The sequence below is a fragment of the Triturus cristatus genome, chromosome 9 (genome assembly GCF_964204655.1).
Source record: "Triturus cristatus chromosome 9, aTriCri1.1, whole genome shotgun sequence".
Lineage (NCBI taxonomy): Eukaryota > Metazoa > Chordata > Amphibia > Caudata > Salamandridae > Triturus > Triturus cristatus.
In genome coordinates, this window is record NC_140592.1 from 323499089 (window position 1) to 323520261 (window position 21173).

The 21173-nt window shown below is 44.2% G+C and overlaps 1 protein-coding gene across 3 annotated transcripts in view; it reads right to left on the reverse strand.

Moving 5' to 3' along the window:
• The window catches only part of LOC146797845 (acylamino-acid-releasing enzyme-like), a 342949-nt gene that overhangs the window by 78096 nt on the left and 243680 nt on the right, over window positions 1-21173 (reverse strand). For all 3 annotated transcript variants that reach the window (XM_085625041.1, XM_085625040.1, XM_085625042.1), the window contains exon 15: window positions 12665-12803. In XM_085625041.1, the coding sequence (XP_085481167.1) occupies window positions 12665-12803 (139 nt within the window). The remainder of the gene's footprint in view (window positions 1-12664; window positions 12804-21173) is intronic.

Genomic DNA, 21173 nt, shown 5'->3' on the forward strand with positions numbered 1-21173 from the left:
ACCCATCCCACTTAGGGCGAAAAGTGTTACAGCAAACAAATGATGGACGGAATGCTGACAATGCAAACATTCTCCCCCAGTCAAAAGATCTGGGTTAAATACATCGTTCTTTTGCCCACTATGCCACCCCAGTTTGGACCCAGCTATATGCAGTGGCACAGTGAGCAAGGGACCCACGTCTGGGCATACCCATCCCTCTTACGGCGAAAAGTGTTACAGCAAACAAATGATGGACGGAATGCTGACAATGCTAACATTCTCCCCCAGTCAAAAGATCTGGGTTAAATCCATTGTTCTTTTGCCCACTACGCCACCCCAGTTTGGACCCAGTCATATGCAAATCAGTCTTGACCCTGTGCCCCATGGGAACAGTCTAGACCGAAATGCCAGGCCAGGACCTCCCTGGACCGGAAACAAGCATCCTGGGACTGTTCCCATGAGGCACAGGGTCAAGATTGATTTGCGTATGGCCAGGTCTAAACTGGGGAGGCATGGTGAGCAAAAGAATGATGGATTTAACCCAGATCTCTTGACTGGGGGGAATGTTTTGGTTTGTTCTGCATTCCGTCCATCAAGTGTGTGCCTTCTGCTTCTTCCACATCCCATTCACACGTTGGCTAGCTCCTTCAGCTATTCATTTTTCTCTATCCCTCTCACTACAACCTCCACTATTCATCACATCTCTGCTGTGTATCTCTCCAAATTCCGCTATGCGTTTCCCTTCAGGCTAGCAGCGGCTAACCCAATGTTCATCTTGATCTATCCAAAATCTCATCTCTCACAACAACCCTTTCAAGTTAACTTCCAATACAAACTTACTATCCTTATCAACAGTGTTTCTGTGTTGTTGTTGCAATAAAAATATTTTTTTTTAAAAAGACAATTCTGCATGATTTCAACTCAATGACCTCTGAGTCCTTAGACATGATTGATTCACCTAAAAATTCTGCACTCGACTTACAAACACTGATTGGTTTTTTTCAGGACTGCCTGAATCTAAGCGAAAAGTGAGATGGAGGGATGAGAAATTGGGAAAAATCCAAGTTTCTACTGGATAAGCTCGATCTGCCCCAAAATAAAGCTCTCCAAAAACAATGCATCTGGTTTAGCAACCTGGCTAATTCAACAACAAACCAACATTTTAAAATTAAAAATCCTCTAACTGTCCTAGGGTGTATTTAAGGTCACTGCTGACCTAAAAATACTCACATACATATCCCTTGTTTTCCTGAAACAACCAAAAGAAGAGTGCATCCAATTTTTAAACCTTTTCAGAAACAAAGCCGAGAAAACCAGAAAATCCATCGATTCCAATCCAGCACCATATTTCTCACCAGCTCTATGCAGTTTATCCACTCCTGTCCTATTTACCCCATTCTCATCATTTGACATCTCATTCTCAGCCTTTTTCAAAAGCTATTCAGAACCTCAAACATCAAGGAGATGTATCTTAGCAGGTGTTGTGTTTGGGTTGCAGTCCCAATATAGTTTCACAAACTCTAGCTACTAAAGAGCAGGCACTTGGCAGGACAGTTTAAGCTACTTGTTTTGTTTAGAATAAACCCATCACCAACCAATCCTGATGCATTTCGACCAAACCACTTTTTCTAGTCTTGCTTATGGATACATTTCTGTCCACGATTCTATGCCCTTTAGAAAGTCATTAAAATATTAATTATTTTAAGAGCAATGCACTAAATTCACAATTCGGCCTTTTGAAATCTTTTGTTATATGGATGTTGTGTCGTTATGGTCAATGTGATTACTGCCAGCAGCAGTCTTATTTTATGACTTGGTACTTTGTTTGGTGTATTTTCCATTTGTGGTCATAGCATGTCAAGATTGTTCCATCACAATGATCTATAGAGTCTCTATAAAGTGTCCTTGTAGAAACTGTGTTGATGTACAAACATATATCTCCATTGCACCATAAAGAGGGAGAGTGCATTTTGTTTAAGTTTCTTCTAATTTATCAAATAATAGTAGTAAATGATTTAATTCAAGATGTATATGGAGACCTTTGTCTTCATTGAGCCCATAATGGTAAACTGTGCCAAGTCTTATAATGTATTTGAATTTTGGCTTTATAGTTTTCAGGTCCTGTCCCCATATCATTCTGTGTTTTTCAGCATCATCAATTGCAAAGGATTTCAATAATTTACTGTCATTCCCATATACTTGGCCACAGTCTTTTTCCATTGCAAAAATGAAACCCTTTTATTTGTAATGCCCTTGTTTGTTAAAAAATAATTTTCTTGATCAGCAATGCTGTACTTCCTATATACTGTTCTCCTCATGGGGTTTTGTACATAATCTGTGCATGTAGTGACACAGGTGAGGAGCTTCTAATTTCATATTTTTGTGCCATTTTCCATGTGAATTGTATTCGTAGGATATATGACCATAAAAACGAATACGACTTTCAAAGATTGTGCCTTTCCATATGTAATGGCATGTGCCCCCCTCTCCAGGCCATTGTTGGCCATGGGAAACCCTGTTCGTAGAAGCATATTTTTTTTATAGGGAGGGTGTATGCGGTCCCCCTCCTTCAGTCCCGAAAGGCCTCAAGGACTCCAACTCCAAGGATGTACCCCCACCCTGAGCCAATACTGGCCCCAGGAACTGCATCCCCTTGTTTTAAAGATGAGTGCCCCGGTCCTCGTCCGCTTCTCTGCATGCACCCATTCTGAGTGCAGAAGGAGCCAGCTTTGCTCCCATCCGGTGTTTTTTTTTTTTCTGCTATCCCTCGGGCAGGATTAATCTCTAATTTCCCTACCGGCAAGAGTGTGGACAGAGTACAAAATGTGTGCTCCCACCCAGCTCCTGAAAGTGGGAGCATACAAGTCTTCCCTGAATATTTAAGCAGTAGTGTATAATGGTATATTAGCGAAGTATATTTTAGTAGTAGTGTATAATGGTATATTAGCGTAGTATATAGATGGAAATCTCCATTTGTTCTTTTGTATGTCCATCTCTTTGAGTCAATTCTTGCTTATTTTTCTTGCTTATTTATGTAATATATATATATATATATATATATATATATATATATATATATATATATATATATATATATAATGGTTAATGTAACGTTATAGTTATAGTTAGGTGCACATTTATATATTTATGAAGTGATTCAAAGAGATGGACTCAACAAAGAACAAAAATATATTTCCACTAATATACTATGCTATATGTATTAAATGAAAAAAAATCAGTTGACTAATACATAAGGTTTTAATAATTAAAAAACCTTGTTTTAAAATAAACAAAAAACACAGAAATTCATAAGCTATACGTAACTAACATTAGAATAACTTTTACTTCCCATAGATTTCAGATCAGTGATGCAATATGGGATGTCAGAATCAGTGCATCACAGTGGTGTAAATTTATACGCATGTCAGTTACATATAACTGGTGAATTCTAAGTTTTCAAATCTATATTTTTTTATTATTAGAAGATCTACATCTAACTCCACTTTAACCTTTGGTTTTTTCAATGACAATGATTTTTTTTAACGTAACCTGAAAACTTACTACATTACTTAAATTTAACTCCACTTTAACCTTTGGTTTTTTTAATTGAATCTCCATGTTTTTTTTGTTAACATGAAGGAATACATTGGAGGCCAACAACCTGCAAGAGGCCAGCTCCCCAAGTGTGGACAAAATCTCAGAGACACCCATCCCATATTTGTTTTCTGGCCAATGATACTCCTGCAGTACACTGGGATGGGTTTGGCTCCTGTGAGAGTCCCGCTGAACTGGTACAACTTAAAAAAAAATATATTTTTCAATTTTGGCCCCACAGCAGGTGCTTCTGGGACTCCCCCAGAAGAGCTAAGAGGTGTCAAGCTATTCCCAACCCCATATATTATTTTTTTGATTTTTTTTTAAACTCCAGGATGAGTCCCCAAATCTTGTGAAGACAACCTCAACATTTCTATTCATGTTGGGGACAGCCACTCAGGTACCTTGGTCCTACTGGACTTCCCCTGGGCCAAAAAAATCAAAATGCTTTAGTTTGCAGAGAGTTAAGATCTAGCTTTCTGCCAAATTTGGTGTGATTCTGTTCAGTATCACGGTATAATTTTGCTTATTAGTAACACTGTACCACGCACTCCTGTTGAATTATATACGGTTTGCTAGTACTTCCTTAGGTTGTGATGGGTTTGCTGGCGTGCAGAAAGGTATTGTGTTCTGATCCTAGACGTGTGTTAATGCTTAGAAAAATTGCGCTGTCCTTTTGTGGAAGCGTCCCTTATATGCACAGCCGAAGTTCCAAATGGAAATCAAAGCTCAAACTTGAACCAGTTTTCTGAATTACAATTTCATTCAGATTATCACTTTTGTGTATTTTTTGTTCAAAATCTATTCTTCCATTATGACTTTTTGTTCACATCAAATTCCTTATGAAAGCTTCATGCGTATCCATGATGTACATTGTTCATTTCTACATGGCCTGATGAGGCTTGGGGATGGGGGCCAGTCAAGACCCGCTTCCCTTTAAAAAATAAATAAAACCCTGGTGGATGGGGACCCCAGGGTCTAATGGGGCTTGGGGAGGGGGGCAAGTGCCCTCCCCTCATTGAAAATATATATTGCCTAGTAGATGGGGTCCCCAGTACCATAACCTGTAGAATAATGGGGCCATGTGCCCTGCAGCCAACCAACCCTCTGCCGGACATGGCCTTAGGCAGGGTGTTGGATTTATGAATGGTAATTAAATATTAATCTACATTTTAAAAAAATGGAAATTGACTGAAAAAACAAAGGTTAAAGTAACGTAATAATTAAGTGAAATGTTCAGTAACAATGTAACATTTTAAACTCTAAAAACCACAGAATTTCACCAGTTAAAGTTATCTCAAGTAGGTATAACTGGTGCACTAATGTAACAATAACTTGTGCCCTCGCCGTGCACTGCTATTTTCCCAAATATTACATCGCTCATGTCATCGTCTATGACATCATTGACAATATCATTGCGACATGTGCAGTGAAATTATTGATGAGAAAACTGAATGGCGGGGGCGCAAGTTATAGTTACGTTACAGAACGAGTTATAGTTATTTGAGATAATGGAAAACCAACTAGAGAAAGTTCTTTTTAACGTAAAGTAAGATCTTATTACCATACCCAATGATAATGTCACCTTTGCTTTTTTTCAGTGAATTGCTGTTTTAAAATAAAAAATCATACAACTCCCCCACAGACCATAGCCTTGGGCCATGAGTGGCATTGGGTAGTCTTACAACTTGGCCTGCGGCCAGACCCTGTCGCCAACCCATTGCTGGCAGCAAATCCCAACTGTCCATGAGTGGCCAGCCCCCCTGCAGACCCATGGACCCCCTCCCCACATTCTCCTGGCTTATATTTTTCACTGCACCATGAAACTCCCACTGTAGCACAGCTAAGGCACCAACAGTGGTACAGTGAGACCACGCAAGCTTCACTTGTTGATGCTTGCACGTTCTCGCAGTACTGCACCTCCTGCGGTAGCCCCATGTAACTACACGGGTGCTGAGCTGTGTCCCTCTGTACCCAGAGCACAAACTTTTTTAAACATTTTCATCCGAGGAGGAGAAGTCCCGTGCCTCCCCTGTTCCCCTCCACCCCCCCATAAGGACTAGTGGGTCAGGGTACACTTACCCGCCTCTCTCTATCTAATTTGTTTCTAAATACAGGGCATGGGGACTGAGTCCCCGGGTCCTGAAATGGCAGCCACAATTATTTCTCTTTATCAACATCAGATTACTCAGTCCCACGACCGAAGGGGCCAATAGAAAAAAAAAAAGCCCTCTCGGCCAATCCCAATGCACTATTTTTTCCAATTTGAGGTTGCGCAGGAGTCCCGCGGTACCAAGAGTCCAGATTTACACCAAATAATGAAAAGCACGCTTTATGAGTAAAGATCTAACTTTCTGCCAAATTTGATGTGATTCTGTTCAGCCATTTCTATCCTACATATCAGGGCCAGACTGGCCGTAGTGGGCACCGGGCGTTTCCCCGGTGGGCCGCCAGGGTTGGGGCAGTCTTTGTTACAGGGACGTTTTTGCAGTATAGCTGCAATATCGGCCCTGTAACAAAATTGGCCAAAACCGGCCCTGGCAAACAGCTATGCCGTCCCCCCCCCCCCCCCACAACCCCTCTGGGGAGGCCGGCCGAGCACTTTGCCTGGGCCGGTTTTGGTTCCCAGTCCGGCCCTACCTACATTTACATGGAAGAATTAAGTTTTGGTCCCCTTCCTTTTTTCTTGGCCCCCCCGCTTGATGGATCACCCCGAAACATTCCAGAAACAGGCTGAGGTGAATGAGCTTTTTGCTTGGAAAGTTTCGTGAAGCTTCGTCAAATGATGCAAAAGTTATTAGGGAGGCAGCAGCAGACTGAAACGTGCCCTCCCTTCGTAATTTGGCGCCGTACATGCCATACGCGTTTCGGAAGAATTTCCTTTTTCACTGGCTTGGCGTTTGTGGGGGAAAGTAAAACCGTACACAATTTATTGGTGATACTGAGGTTCTTAGTCCCGCCCCACAGGGCGTGTGCTCGCTATGCATTCTGGTTGACGTAGTCCTTAGCAATGCAATGTTCCATAGTGGATGTCGCTTGCCCTTTCCCTCCGCATTTGAGCTTGCTGCTCAAGTGGCGCCACTCCAAACAGGTACGTTGTTCCGTTTGTGTGCCTTGGAATTTAGGCACACAGACTTGCTAGACCAGCAGTGGGGTTGTCTTCGTAACAAGAGCGGGCCATAACATGTTCCAAATGAGACTGCTCGCAATTGAAGACGCCTCTCACAACGTTCAATTTCACCTTACTTTATTTGGGAAGCAGCAGCAGACTGAAACGAGCCCTCGCAACGTAATATGGCGCTGCACATGCCATACGCGTTTCGGATATATACATCACTTTGAAACCTAGTTTCCAATGTTCCGTCACTCGCGAAACGAAACAGGAACAGACTCCACTTCTCTTGGTGCAATTTTCTTTATTTTGAAATACACCCCACCGCCATGACGCGTTTCGGCCTTCGCAGGCCTTGATCCAATATATCTAAATATATATTACTTACTGGCGGTCGCCAGTAGGTAGATATAGTTAGGACCTATTTTCCATTGGAAATCCGCAACATTCTATTTGGAATAACTTTGGCGCCGATTGACGAATCTTTGCGAAATTTTCAAAACGTTTGGCCAGCTCCGGTCTGCTCCTATCCTGAAAGTTTCACAGTGATTCGTCAAGCGGGGGCCAAGAAAAAAGGGGGGTCCCCTTGCATTTTCCCATAGGACCTTTAGCCGCAGCTACAGCCCGAACTGCTGAACGGAATTACACCAAATTTGGCCAAGAGGTAGTCCTTAGTTCAGACTCGTGCCTTTTGCTTAAATGGTGTAAATCCGTTCAGTAGTTCCTGAGAAAATGACATTTAAAAGTACATATATATCTATGGCCTCGGCGGATCCGCGATCCTAAGCGCAGCCTAAACGCACCGTGCCATGCACGAGCTGTATTCTAATTGGCTGTCAACACTCCAAATCAGGAAGTGTTGGCAGCCATCTTGTGCCTCGGTAGAACCGAGGCACAAGAAATCAGCAAAAGAAACGCGAAAAATGCAAAAAGGGGGCAGGGTAGAAACACCCTGACCCCCTAGGCCTGCTCAGGGGGTCCCGCAAGGACCCCCAGGGCCAAAAAAAGCTTTTTTTTAAAAAGAAAATTGGCGAGATTCGCGCACCCAGCGCGAATTTCGGCCGGAAAAAAAATAAAATGAAGCGCAGGCTCCCGCGCTTCTTTGGTAATTGGCCCCCGGGGGGGGGCCAAATCCCGGGGGCATTTTCAAAAAATAGTGTGGGGGGGTCCCCAATCCCCCCACACTGCCACAGGGACCACCAGCCCTCGGGGCTTAATAATATTGGGTGGGGGGGCTCTCCCAGCCCCCCGGGACCGACACTCCCCGGGGCTTATGAAAATTGGGTGGGGGGGGCTCTCAGGCCCCCCCAGAGACCGCCACCCCCCAGGGCTTCTTCAAAATGTGGGAGGAGGCTGCGCGGCCCCCTCCTGGAGCCTTGTCTAGGCCCTGGGGACCGTCACCACCCAGGGCCAGCTCCTGCAGTGTCCCGGGGTGCCCACCCCCGGGACACTGTAGTTTGCAATGACAGGGCGGGAGCCTCGCGGCTCCCACCCTGTCATTGCAAACTGCTTTCCAATTTGGAAGAGAGTTAGGAAAGCAGATTGCTTTTCTACAGGGGGAGCAGCATGTTAGCTGCTCCCCATGTGGAAAAGCAATGCCGGCTCCCGCAGGGATTGGGGACCCCCCCACAGCCCCCAACGAAGAGGGCCAGCCCCGGGGGATGGGGACCCCGTGGCTAGTAGTGGCCCGGGAGGGGGGCCGCTCCTCAAAAAAAAAAAAGAAACGGCCCAGGGGGATGGGGTCCCCGGGGCCATAAGTGGCCACAGGAGGGGGGCAAGGCAGCCCCCCCTCCAAAATATTTTTTTTTAAAAAGGGCCATTCCCCGGGAAATGGGGTCCCCAGGGCAAATTATGGCCTCGGGAGGGGGGCCACGCGCCCCCCTTCCCGATTTTTTTAAACAAAAAAAAAAAATTGGGGGCAGGCCCTGGGAGATGGGGTCCCCAGGGTCAATAAATTAGAAAAAGAAGAGGGGCTACACAGCCCCCCTTCTTTAAAAAAAAAAAAAAAAACGGGATCGGCCCGCAAGCCTCGCCCCCTCCTTGCACCACTCTGCAAACGCGCCCCCTGGCGCGTTTGCAGAGGGGGAACTAATTCTTGTTGTATACTGGGGGTCCCTGGGGGCCAACTAGCCCACCAGGAACCTCAAGTATGCGCCAGGGGGCTGTGTTGCAGAGAGGTGTAATGAGGCCACGCCCCTTTGTACACCTCTCTGCAACGCAGCTCCGTGGTGCTTACTGGAGGTACATGGTGGGCTAGTTGGCCGCCAGGGGACCTCAGGATTCAAGGAGACTTATTCCCCCAACTTAAAACGTGCCATGGGGCGCGTTTGCACAGTGTTGAAGGTAGGGGGCGGGGCCTGAGGTGATATGTGTGCAAACACGCCCTGTGGCACGTTTTAAATTGGGGAATTCATTCCTCTTCAATCCAGAGGTCCCCTAGGGGCCAACTAGCCCACCATGTACCTCCAGTAAGCACCACGGAGCTGCGTTGCAGAGTGTTGTAAAAAGGGGCGTGGCCTCTGAACACCTCTCTGCAACGCAGCTCCTTGGCACATACTGGAGGTACCTGGTGGGCTAGTTGGCCCCCAGGGTACCGCAGGATTGAAGAGGAATTAATTTCCCAACTTAAAACATGCCACAGGGCGTGTTTGCACACGTCACCTCAGGCCCCGCCCCCTTCCTTCACCATTGTACAAATATTCCTCTAAAATCAGCCGAACTACGAATTCCGATTTACTCACCTGTTAGCAGGAGAGAACCCAGTGCTGCATCTTTTAGCCCAGCACTTCTAAGCGTACTTACCAGTAACTTGTATTTCCTTCCATAGGAATCCATTGTGTGGTTTTCAGCAGAAAAGTTTCTAAGTGTCTATTTTCACAAACTAAAAATATTCCTAAACACATTCTTTCAACTGTTTACAGGAGATGCACCAGTGCTGGGTCCAGGATCCACCACTGAGTAAGAAAAACGAACGATAACACTACTAACCTGCTAAGAGTATTTTCTGCCATAGGTTAACATTGGTGATTCTATGTGAAAAAATTTCTAGGTGTCGACTTTTAAAATACAATAATATTCCTTAGAAATCACTACTGTAACCAAAACGCTTTTACTCAACTGTTTACAGGAGATGTCCAAGGACTGAATCTAGGATCCAGTCCTGTGGTTAGAAAAGTAATCCATAAAGTAACTAATTGCATTTGACTAGAAGTTCACATTGAGCTCAATGTTGCATTGTGTTTGAAATTGTGTTGCCCATTGCAACAACTGTAACTACTGTACTTAACATTCTATTGCCCATTTGCAAAGTATTTAAACTAAAGTAATTCATTCTGAGAAAGTATATTTTGTATTGTAATATATAATGTAATTAAAAAAATTAAATATCTAAAAATAAATAGTTTAAAAAATGTAGTAAATCAGTATAAAAAAAATCAGTATAACAATTAATACATAGAAAATTGTCAGTTACAAAACCTTTGAAATTCACTGAAAAAAACCATAGGTTTCAGGCCTGATATAGTTAGGAATTAGCATTTAAAAAACCTTTGAAATTCACTGAAAAAACCATAGGTTTTAGGGGTGTTATAGTTAGCTGGACATTTCACTTGTACAAAATCATTGAAATTCCTCTGATATAGTTAGTTGTACTAACTACATCTCGCGCGCCCGCAATCCACTGCTGATGATGTCACATATTACATCATTCATGACATGGTCAGTGACATCACTGATGACATCTCAAATGACATCACTGATGACATCCTGATGACATCATCCACGTGACAATCAGATACACCTCATCATACACTAATACAACCTTTCATCACTCACTGTAAAATACAGAGTGACATATTTGAAACCATTGACACACCAATACACGTTTCTAAACACCCACTCAGGGATTCCTAGATCTATACACACATCTAATCACTTACCTATAGATTCACTCATACATGTTGTCAATGATCAATAGAACACTATCAAATATACTTATACACCTATATCGACATTACACACAAGCACACATCCTAATCACTTATGAATTCATCCTACTCAATTATGCAAACAATGGATCATACTTACTTTTACTTAGCTACACACTTATACAAACACCACTTCATCTATTCATATAGATAGTAACTCATACTTAGTGTGTTATAAAATCACTATTACAAGTATACAGTTATCCATACAGTCACTCATGCAATCACTGAGTCTTATGTATACTTATTTATATACAACAACTGACACATACACTGGCTTTTATTTTTCTAGTTTGTTGGATATGTACCATTGAGACATATATTTGCTCATCACCACACGCATAAAGATATTCACTCACCCAAACAACTGTTATAACATGTAGTTTTAACTTCATATACCTACTGAATCAACTATTCACACATCTTTGGGCTGTCACACCCCCCCCCCCACCGAACCACACACACATTCACTTTCCCATACAAATACTCAGTTAACTAATCAATAACTAATATAGACTTTCACATAGCTAGTAACTAACTGGTGCAGCAGTTTACACAACAACTGACAAAGTGATTCAGATACTCACACAGTTTAGTCACTATCCAATATATTTAGTGAGACACTATAAATTAGTCAAGTAAACAGTCAATCACACTGCTACTAAATCCTCCCTCCAGATATTTATATTTATATATCCACTCATTCTTCAATGCAAATTGCTATATATATATAATACATATTTAAATAACAAACCAAACCACATTCACTGGATGATGTCATCAGTGATGTCATTTGAGATGTCATCAGTGATGTCACTGACCATGTCATGAATGATGTAATATGTGACATCATCAGCAGTGGATTGCGGGCGCGCGAGATGTAGTTAGTACAACTAATTATATCGGAGGAATTTCAATGGTTTTGTACGAGTGAAATGTCCAGCTAACTATAACACCCCTAAAACCTATGGTTTTTTCAGTGAATTTCTAAGGTTTTTTAAATGCTAATTCCTAATGATAAAATATATATAAAAACACACATGCATGCACGCACACACACACACACACACACGTGACATTTCTAAAGCACTCACCCAACCAAATGACAGCGGCACACAGTACAGGGCCCAAAGCAAAAATGCAGCCAATGAGTCACTGAAGAGGTTGCAGGATTCTGAAAGTGAAATTGGATTGCTATTGCGTTGTGATGTAATGCTCAGTAAGGAGGTTTGTCTTCAGCTCTTCCCAAAATCGGAGCATAAATGTCATGGTTCTGAAGGATATGGGACGTTCATCCAGATCCTGGGTGCATCCTGGGGTTATACGAGTAACAGTGAAAGGTTTACTAATTAGATTTGTGTTTTGAAATGACCAGCTTGTTCGAGAATTTCGGTGTCATCTTCAGACTCACACAACAGTTGCAGACAGAGTTTGTGTCCTAGTGCATTCAATACTGTTGAGAGGGTTTGTAGTGCTCCAGGTTTACATTACTTCACTGGGTATTAGAAAGACTACCACTGAGCAACAACCCATCCTCCAGAACCCTAACCGGCCTGAGCTCTGAGTGGTTATGAACCAGACCATCACCACTGTCCTGAGGATGCGCAAAAGGCTTCAATCAAATAGTGACAAAGAGATGGAAGTCTACACACAGTCTCAGGCCATGAGAATCAAGTGTGTGATGTTTCTTAAAACAAGACACTGACCAGCATGTTGTGATCATAAATAACTTTAAATAACATTGTTTTGGATAGTCATTGTCATTCAATACTTGACAGTAGTAGCATTGTTATACTGAAAACCGCCTTTGCAGTGGAATCAGGCTAAATATATCTCCAGCTGCCATAACTTCTCATTCTTGACCTCATCCACTGACAAGTACGCCCACATCCCACCAGCATGTGCTGCTTGGTTCTCACAATCTGCATTCCCCAATGGACCAGTCTTGTGTGTATGTAGTATAAACAGTTCCAAACTGGCAGTCCCTACTTACGGTACTTTGGAGAGTCCATCGCATCAGGAGGCTTAAAAGTGAGGGTTTTCCATTGAATCTCATGCATTGGCTCTGCTTCCTCCATGTTCAACCAAACAATTTCTGCTTCGCTGCCTATCGGAGGCAGGAATGCAATTTTCTAGGAGTAGAATACAATGAATTATTAATACAATACAATACATTTGTAAAGCACACAGCTATATAAAAAGGTGTCCCGGGACTAGCGAAAAGAATTTCCACCTCGTCCAGGAAAAGCAAGCTTAAGAAGGGGTTACTGTAGAGTCAAAAAGAAGCGTTTTAAGCTTTTTCCTGAAAAACATTTATACAATTACAATTATTAAGGTGCTATGTGAAACTTAACACACCATGTAACCTTTTTTATTTAACATACACATTTTAACATTTGGAGTTTTATATTTAAACACCGTCATACCCGGGAACATGACGTGCAAGGGACAGTTATGCTGCCTTTATATTGTCCACTCTGATGTTTCCAGGTCCCCTGAGCACAGAGCAGGATCATAAGGGCATCCAGCAGTTCTTCTATGAATACCTCAGGGCTGGCAGGAACCCTACTGTTGTATTGTTGAATACCCTAAACTTTGAATCAGATTATCACAGTTCCTTCTGGTACTTCTTTGAACTGGAATGACAGCTGACTTTTGCACTGACATATTTGTGTAGTCCTCGCTTCTTCTAAATAGCTTGTCACCATTTATGCACAGAGTAGTAAGACTCAGTCCAAGACTGTGGCCGCAGTTAAATCATGCTCCCTAGCTGGTCACAGCCCACACAACCATATATCCGTGGCCTATCATCTCAGGGAGGTACACAGGGGTCTTGCAACGGGATAGCAAGAGGTCTCGATGGTATACGAGGCATGCATCAGAGGTGTGCCCATAGTGTGGTGTCTCCATGGAGTGTAGTACTATTGGATGCTAAGACTGACTGGTCATTAGTCTTCTCTCCTGCCCTCGTAATTGGGATTTATTTTGGGGACATTCCAATATGTTGATTTGGACTAGTCAGCCCTTTGCTAATTTATTCTGAGAAATGACTTATTCATATTGGACGTTTCCACATAGATTCCTCAGTTTACAACATCTGCAGCTTATCTTTTCTATATATGATTCACAAAGCGTTCACATGGGTGAAGAGCTTCATCGAGAGCCATAAAACTGTCACAGTGCGATACAGGACCAGAAGTGTTTCACTCTTGAGCCCTTAAGTCAATTGACTAATTGACTTCTCCGTTCCCAACATTTTTCTTGCCTTGTCGCTTGCTGGTCTTATTACTGGCTGGGTGACGGCATCTTTTTAAGTTTTAAAATTGTGATTTATAAGGCAGTCATAGAGGCTTGATGGCCACCACCCTCACCATATATGGAGGGTACTTGATCGCAACAGTAACAGAGTAGCCTTTCCACCAAAGTTTGCCCGCCTGCTCGATTTTGAGGTGGGTGGTCCGCCAGGTTTATGCTGACAGAGTAAAATGTACTCCTTTTGAATAAACCTTCCTCCGATGGCCTGAGGGAGTATGGGCAGTTGAAGGGAAGCCAACCAACAATCCGCCTTATTTAGAGTGCGTTTTTAAATTTTGCCATCACACTCCCTGAAAAGTGGAAAAAGAAATGAATTGCTCATCATTCTTTGAATTACTTTGTCTTCAAGTTTATGTTTGCTAAATCATGAATGACTTATGTAATGCATTGCAAGGATTGTAAAAACGTTTATGTTATCATTGGAACTTGTTCATTCTTATATGTCATATTGTATTCCACTATATATTAACTCAAGTGTTAATACACTAATTTATCCGGTTATGATTATTGGTTTCAATTGTGTTTGTTTGCTTTATACAAACCTGTGAACAGTGCACGGTACCTAGTAGGCATTCCTATTAGATTTTTTTGTTACACATTATCTATCCGAATTGACAGCGGATGAAGTACCGTAGCACCCTTTGTTTTAGTACATTAATTTTGGATAATAACAGATTAGTTTGGTGTGCACCTTGACTCCATATACCTTCCTGCAGTGATGGCACACTCCTTCTTCTTGTCAGGCAGGTAAGTCTCCAGGAGCCTCACAACAGGGTGACAGCTCTTCCTTCATGGTCAGACTACAGGTGATGTTCTCCTCATTTCTGAGAAGCTGACGGTGAGGCAGACCATGTTCTGGTTGCATAGCATCCTTCTGAGTACTCTGTGAAGCACTCACTTCCTTGGCCAAAGAGAACCTGGAACTAGAACCACAAGTGTTTGAGGGGAAACAATGCGGGCTGAGCAATGCGTGTCCCAACAATGCAAGCGCTACCACGCTTGCCTTAATCACGCATATGCCTTAACCAGGCATATGAGTGGTTCAATCAATCAATCAAGTATTTGTAAAGCGCCCTACTCACCCGTGAGGGTCTCAAGGTGCTAAGGAGGGTGGGGGGAGCAGCAGCTACTGATCGATCAGCCAAGTCTTAAGGAGTCTCCTGAAGGCCAGCAGGTCCCGGGTCTGGCGCAGGTGGATGGGGATGGGGAGGGTGTTTCATGTCTTGGCGGTGAGGTGGGAGAATGATCTGCCGCCGGTGGTCGTTCGGCGGATGCATGGGACGGTGGTTAGGGGCGAGGTCAGCAGAGCGAAGCTGTCGGTTCGGGGTGTAGAAGGACAGTCGTTCATTGAGGTATGCTAGTCCGGCGTCATGGAGCGCTTTGTGAGCGTGGGTGAGGAGCTTGAAGGTGATCCTCTTATTGACCGGAAGCCAGTGCAGGTCTCTCAGGTGGGGGTGACGTAGCTGTGGCGAGGGAGTCCGAGGATGAGGCGTGCGGAGGCGTTTCGTATGCATTGGAGTCTTTTCTGGAGTGTGGCCGAGGTTCATGCGTAGAGGGCGTTGCCGTAGTCCATCCTGCTGCTGACGAGTGCTTGGGTCACCGTCCTTCTGGTTTCAGTGGGGATCCATCTGTAGATCTTATGGAGCATGCGGAGGGTCTTGAAGCAGGAGGAGGAGACAGCATTGACTTGCTGGGTCATAGAGAGCGTTGAGTCCAGAATGAGCCCCAGATTGTGTGCGTGGTTGGTGGGTGTAGGGGTGGCTCCCAGCGTGGCCGGCCACCTGGAGTCGTCCCATGCTGAGGGGGTGGAGCCGAGGATGAGGACCTCCGTCTTGTCAGAGTTCAGTTTCAGCCGGCTAGTCTTGGATGGATTTGGCGTTGCCGGGTCCTTGGTGAGAGAGAGGATCAGCTGGGTGTCGTCAGCATAAAAGATGATGTTGAGATGGTGTGCTCGGACGATGTTGGCGAGCGGTGCCATGTAGATGTTGAAGAGGGTCGAGCTGAGGGATGATCCTTGGGGCACGCCGCAGGTGATCGTGATGGCATCAGATCAGAAAGGGGGGAGGAGGACTCTCTGGGTTCTGCCAGTGAGGAAGGAGGTAATCCAGTCCAGGGCTTTGCCTCAGATCCCAGCATCGTGGAGGCGGGTGCGCAGGGTGTGGTGTCAGACGGTGTCGACGGCGGCCGAGAGGTACAGGAGGATGAGGGCTGCGATGTCGCCGTTGTCCAGTAGGGTCCTGATTTTGTCAGTGGCAGCGATGAGGGCGGTTTCGGTGCTGTGATTGATGTGGAATCCAGATTAGGAGGAGTCCAGGACGTTGTTCTCCTCCAGGAAATGGGTCATTTGTCTGTTGGTGACTTTCGCTCGGAACGGGAGCAAGGAGATGGGTCGGAAGTTCTTGAGGTCCTTTGAGTCCACCTTGGGTTTCTTGAGTAGGGCGTTGATATCGGCGTGTTTCCAGCTCTCCGGGAAGGTGGCGGTCTCAAAGGAGCTGTTGATGATCTTTCGGAGTTGGGGTGCGATGATGGAGCTTGCTTTGTTGAAGATGTGGTGGGGGCAGGGGTCGGACGGTGAGCCGGAGTGGATGAAGTTCATGATTTTGATGGTGTCTTCGTCGTTGACGTTTTGCCAGGAGAGCAGAGGGTCGGTGTGTTTTGTGGATGTTGAGCTGGAGTTATCTGCATCTGTCTTTGGCGTCTAGGTGTCGAAGCTGTTGTGGATGTCTGCGATCTTGCTGTGGAAGAAGGTGACCAGGGAGTCGCAGAGTTCTTGTGACGGTGGGATGTTGTTGGAGCTGGGGGCGGCAAGTTATTTCACGATGGTAAAGAGCTCTTTGGTATCGTGTGCGTTGTTGTAGATGCGTTCCTTGAAGGAGGTTCTTTAGGCGGATCGGATGAGTTGGTGGTGCTTGCGTCTGGCGTTCAGGAGGGCTGCGTGGTTGTCTGTTGTCTGGTCATTGCGACTGCTTTTCGAGTCTTCGGCAGGTGTGCTTGGAGTTCTGGAGGTTGGAGTTGAACCAGATGGCTCTCCTGTCGATGTGCCTGTTTTAGGGTTTCCTGATCGGGGCGAGGGTGTTGGCCCAGTCGTCGATCCATTGTCTGAAGTTGTGGGCCACTGCATCGGTGTCAGAGGGCAAGGTGGACGGTCTCGGGTGAGGGTGGTGATGAGCTGGTCTTCGGAGACTTTGTTCCAGCTGCGGTGTGGGAGCCATTGCGGTTGGTTATGCGCGGTGTGTTTCTTGAAGGAGAAGTGGATGCAGTGGTGGTCGGTCCAGAGGAGTTCGGTGGTGTGGCTGAAGGTGACGTTGTCGCTGGCGGAGAAGATGGGGTCAAGCGTGTGTCCGGCGGAGTGGGCGGGTGTCTTGACGAGCTGTTTGAGTCCGAGGTTGGCGAGGTTGTCGAACAGCATTGTGGAGTTGCTTTCGTTGGCGTTCTCGAAGTGGAAGTTCAGGTCTCTGAGGAGGATGTAGTCCGTGGAGGCAAGGGCGTGCGCGCTGATGATGTCAGTGATGGATTTGCTGAACTGAGGTTGGGGTCCCGGGGGTCTGTAGACGAGGGTTCCTCTGAGGGTGGTGTAGTCGACGTGGATCTGGAAGTGTAGGTGTTCGGCCATGCCGAGGGAGTCTTCGATGTTGGTTGAGATTCTGATGGTGTTCCTGTGGACGATGGCGATTCCTCCTCCTGGTTTGTTGTTACGGTCCCTGCGGGTGATCTTGTAGCCGTCCGGGATGGCTATGGCTATGTCAGGCGCCGAGGAGGTGTTCGTCCAGGTCTCCGTCAGGAAGGCGATGTCCGGGGATGAGGAGTCGAGCAGGTCCCAGAGTTCGACGGCGTGCTTGTGGACTGAGCGGGTGTTGAGTAGTATGCAGCTGAGATTGTTGTGGTCTGCAGTGGTGGGATGGGCAGGGCGTGCAGGAGGGCCCTGGCTGCTGTAGACTCACCCTTGGGTAATGTACATCTATCAATGACTATTCATGCACTGTGTTGACTTCATTTTTTAATATTACCCTGACTTTTTGTAAAGCATTATAGGTTTTTTGCACCAGTGGCTTTTCATTTTTTCGTTTCCTTCTTCTTCTTTCATTTATCTTTTCATTTTTTCGTTTCCTTCTTCTTGCCTTCGATTTTGGATGTAATGAGTTTTCAATAGCATTTCTAATTGCATTTGCTTTTAGTTTGGTGGAATTCTCAAAGATGGCGGCTTCGTGTCATCGTATTAGGATAGTTCACTCGCTAGTCCTGTTTCTATGACTATTTTTGTTTTAAACACGCTGACAAGGATAGCTTTTCAGAAGCCAGTGTTGGTGGTTGGTTTGGGTGGATTACAGTTGGTTTAGGTAAGCGCTTTTTCTATATTCGGAAACTTTAACTTTAGTGAGTGTTTGGGAGACCAGTATCCTGATATTTGGGTCTCGTTATTTTTACAGCTAGAACGCTGATCATTACTGCAACCGCAGTTCTAAACTTGTCGCGTGTTGCTACTTGTGATAGTAAATGGAGGCTTACTCGGATAATTTACCCGACATTGAGATATAGTGCTGGTAAGTGGTTTCCACACTGGTTTGATCGGTGTTCATCCACCTGGGACGATGTTCTGAGGTTTCGTTTTTATTTCTTGCAGCGTAACTTCAGGATTTGCTTAGATACACTCAGTCCTTCGTTTTTGATTCTCTAACTGTGTCTCACTCATCGTAGTTTCTCAAGGTATGATTTGTTTCTTTGTAGAGCACGTATTGTTTTCCATAATGATTATAGCGCTTTTGCTTTCCTGTTCCCTTTCACAACTTTTGTGGTGGTGGTATTTCGCTTCTGTTGCAAAGACCAGAATGCTATTCCCCAGAACCCTGCCTTTCCTTGAGCAGCATAATTTTACATGTATTGATTATGGTAATCTATGATGTTTTTGTGTTAATTGATACAATTATTGTTCGTTCTTATAGATTCCCCTGATGAAGGGCTGAATTGAAAGCCCGAAATGCATTGGGATTTGTCATATGAAATTGGAAATACAGACTTTTTTGCTGAGAACAAGCAACGTTCTGTCAAGCTTTTTTATCTTCATTGATTGAATTAAAAAGATACATGGATTAAGTTCCACTGAAAACTTGTTTATGGTGTGGAGAATTATCTATGTCAATGTATTCAATGTTTTTATTGTGGTTTCTTTGAAAGCAATTGTTAATTTTTGATTGAGATATATGTCACATTTAAGTTATTCTTTCATGTTTAAATACGAGTACGCCCCACTTGGGCATTAGTAGTGCATTTGTTTTTCTAGACATCTGTCTAGATTCTTTTGACGTGTTGGTCTACATAGGTGGCTGGCAGTGCCACTTCTCAGGTGCACACAAAATTAGTTGAACTACTAATCACTTCTGATTAAGATTGAGACAATAGTTTGAGTTTGGTTTAATTGAGTGCATACCTAGCTGCTTTTGTATTTCTAGTATATTTGCTTTCACTGCCTTTGCAGCTTACTTTGCACCATTGTTATTAAATTCTTCACGTAAAAATTTCATTTGAAGAGATAGTACACCTAACTGATAATAGAGCTCATACGAAAGCATATTCATCAGCTGAAGCTAGTGACATTTATGGGCTGATCAAGGAAGTAAGGGCATTTGATACATCCTCAGGGTCAACCTTACAGCAACTCCGGCAACTTGAATACCTGATGCGCCGTGAAGTTAATCAACGCCTGCAAGCGACGACTCTCGTTCAGTATCATAAAGCGAGTCGTATTCCAAGAGGTTTACGTCTAGCTATTAAGCCTATGCTATTTAATATGAACAAGAAATTCATGGAGAAATGGTACGCCATTCTAAATAAGTGCTCTTTGGATTTAATTCTTTTGATAGTAGAAGAATTGTCTCAGGTTATCATTGAACTAGAATCTGAAATTAAAAATTTGCAAGCCACTTTAACAGCACAAATGGCACCGGAGGTATGGTCTAAAACACTGGATGACATCAACCTTAAATTGGATAATTACGCAAAAGAAATCCATGAGCGTAAAATCAGAAAATTTCGTAGGGACACCATCGACTACAAATTAGATGAGGTTTATACCTGGGCGGAAGTGTACGCCCAGAAACGTAACTGGCAGAAACAGGGTACTACTTCGTCAGAGGAGAGTCTAGCATCGGATACAGACACTCAGTTATCCCGTCCACCTGCCCCCACCAGTGTACAGTCGCAAGAAAGTGAACCAGCTATTGCTGGGCCAAGTACATCAAAAGTGTCTTTTTTAGAGATAAGTCCAGCATCAAACCAACCCCTCCGCACTGACAGTAACATCCTCAGCAAAACCCGTCGAGGCCACAGATTCAACAAGAACAGGATCCACGAGAAGGGGGAAGAAACATTAGTGGTGAACATTTCTTCTAAATCTTTGACTTCCAAACAAATTGCAGTTCTGAACAAAGGTTGTTCCTTTGTTCCATCATATACAGGAAAGGCTCTAGACTCGCAGGTTGATCTATTCAAGTTCACTAGAAAGCTTCGTCTTCGATACTTTTTTTCCACTATTGAAACTACTCCCAATCCCACTGTGGATGAGAGTTATCTTGAATTCAAACCCAAAAGCTCCTTTCTACCACCTTTTTCACACAAAACCATTGATTTATTTGAGAATTTGGTCAAACAGGATCTAAAACACATTCCATGCTCAAAATCAGGGTCATTCAACTTGTCAAAAGGTGAAAAAATGGCATTGAATTCCTTAAGATGTAATACCACTCTTCACTTTACAAAAGCTGATAAGGGAGGGGCACTTGTTGTAATGGATCGTACTCACTATGAAAATAAAGTTGAACTAATGTTACAAGACCGGGATACGTACATCCCACTTACTGAAGACCCCACGAGTTCTTTTGTGTCCCTATTGAATTCTATTTTGCAGAACGCTGTGGACATGTGCTGGATCAACAATAAAACCAGGGAATTTCTGTACACGAGATTTCCGCGTAGACCTTCTCTGTACATGTTACCCAAGATCCATAAGAATGTCAACGACCCCCCGTTGAGACCGATCGTCTCCGGGTGTGGGTCAATCCATGATCCACTAGGACGATATTTAGACACTTTTTTTCAACCAATCGTGCAGTCCAGTCCATCATATTTGCAGGATACCACGCATCTATTGAACATCATTGCTGGTATGAGCTTACCGCATTCAGCTGAAGTCT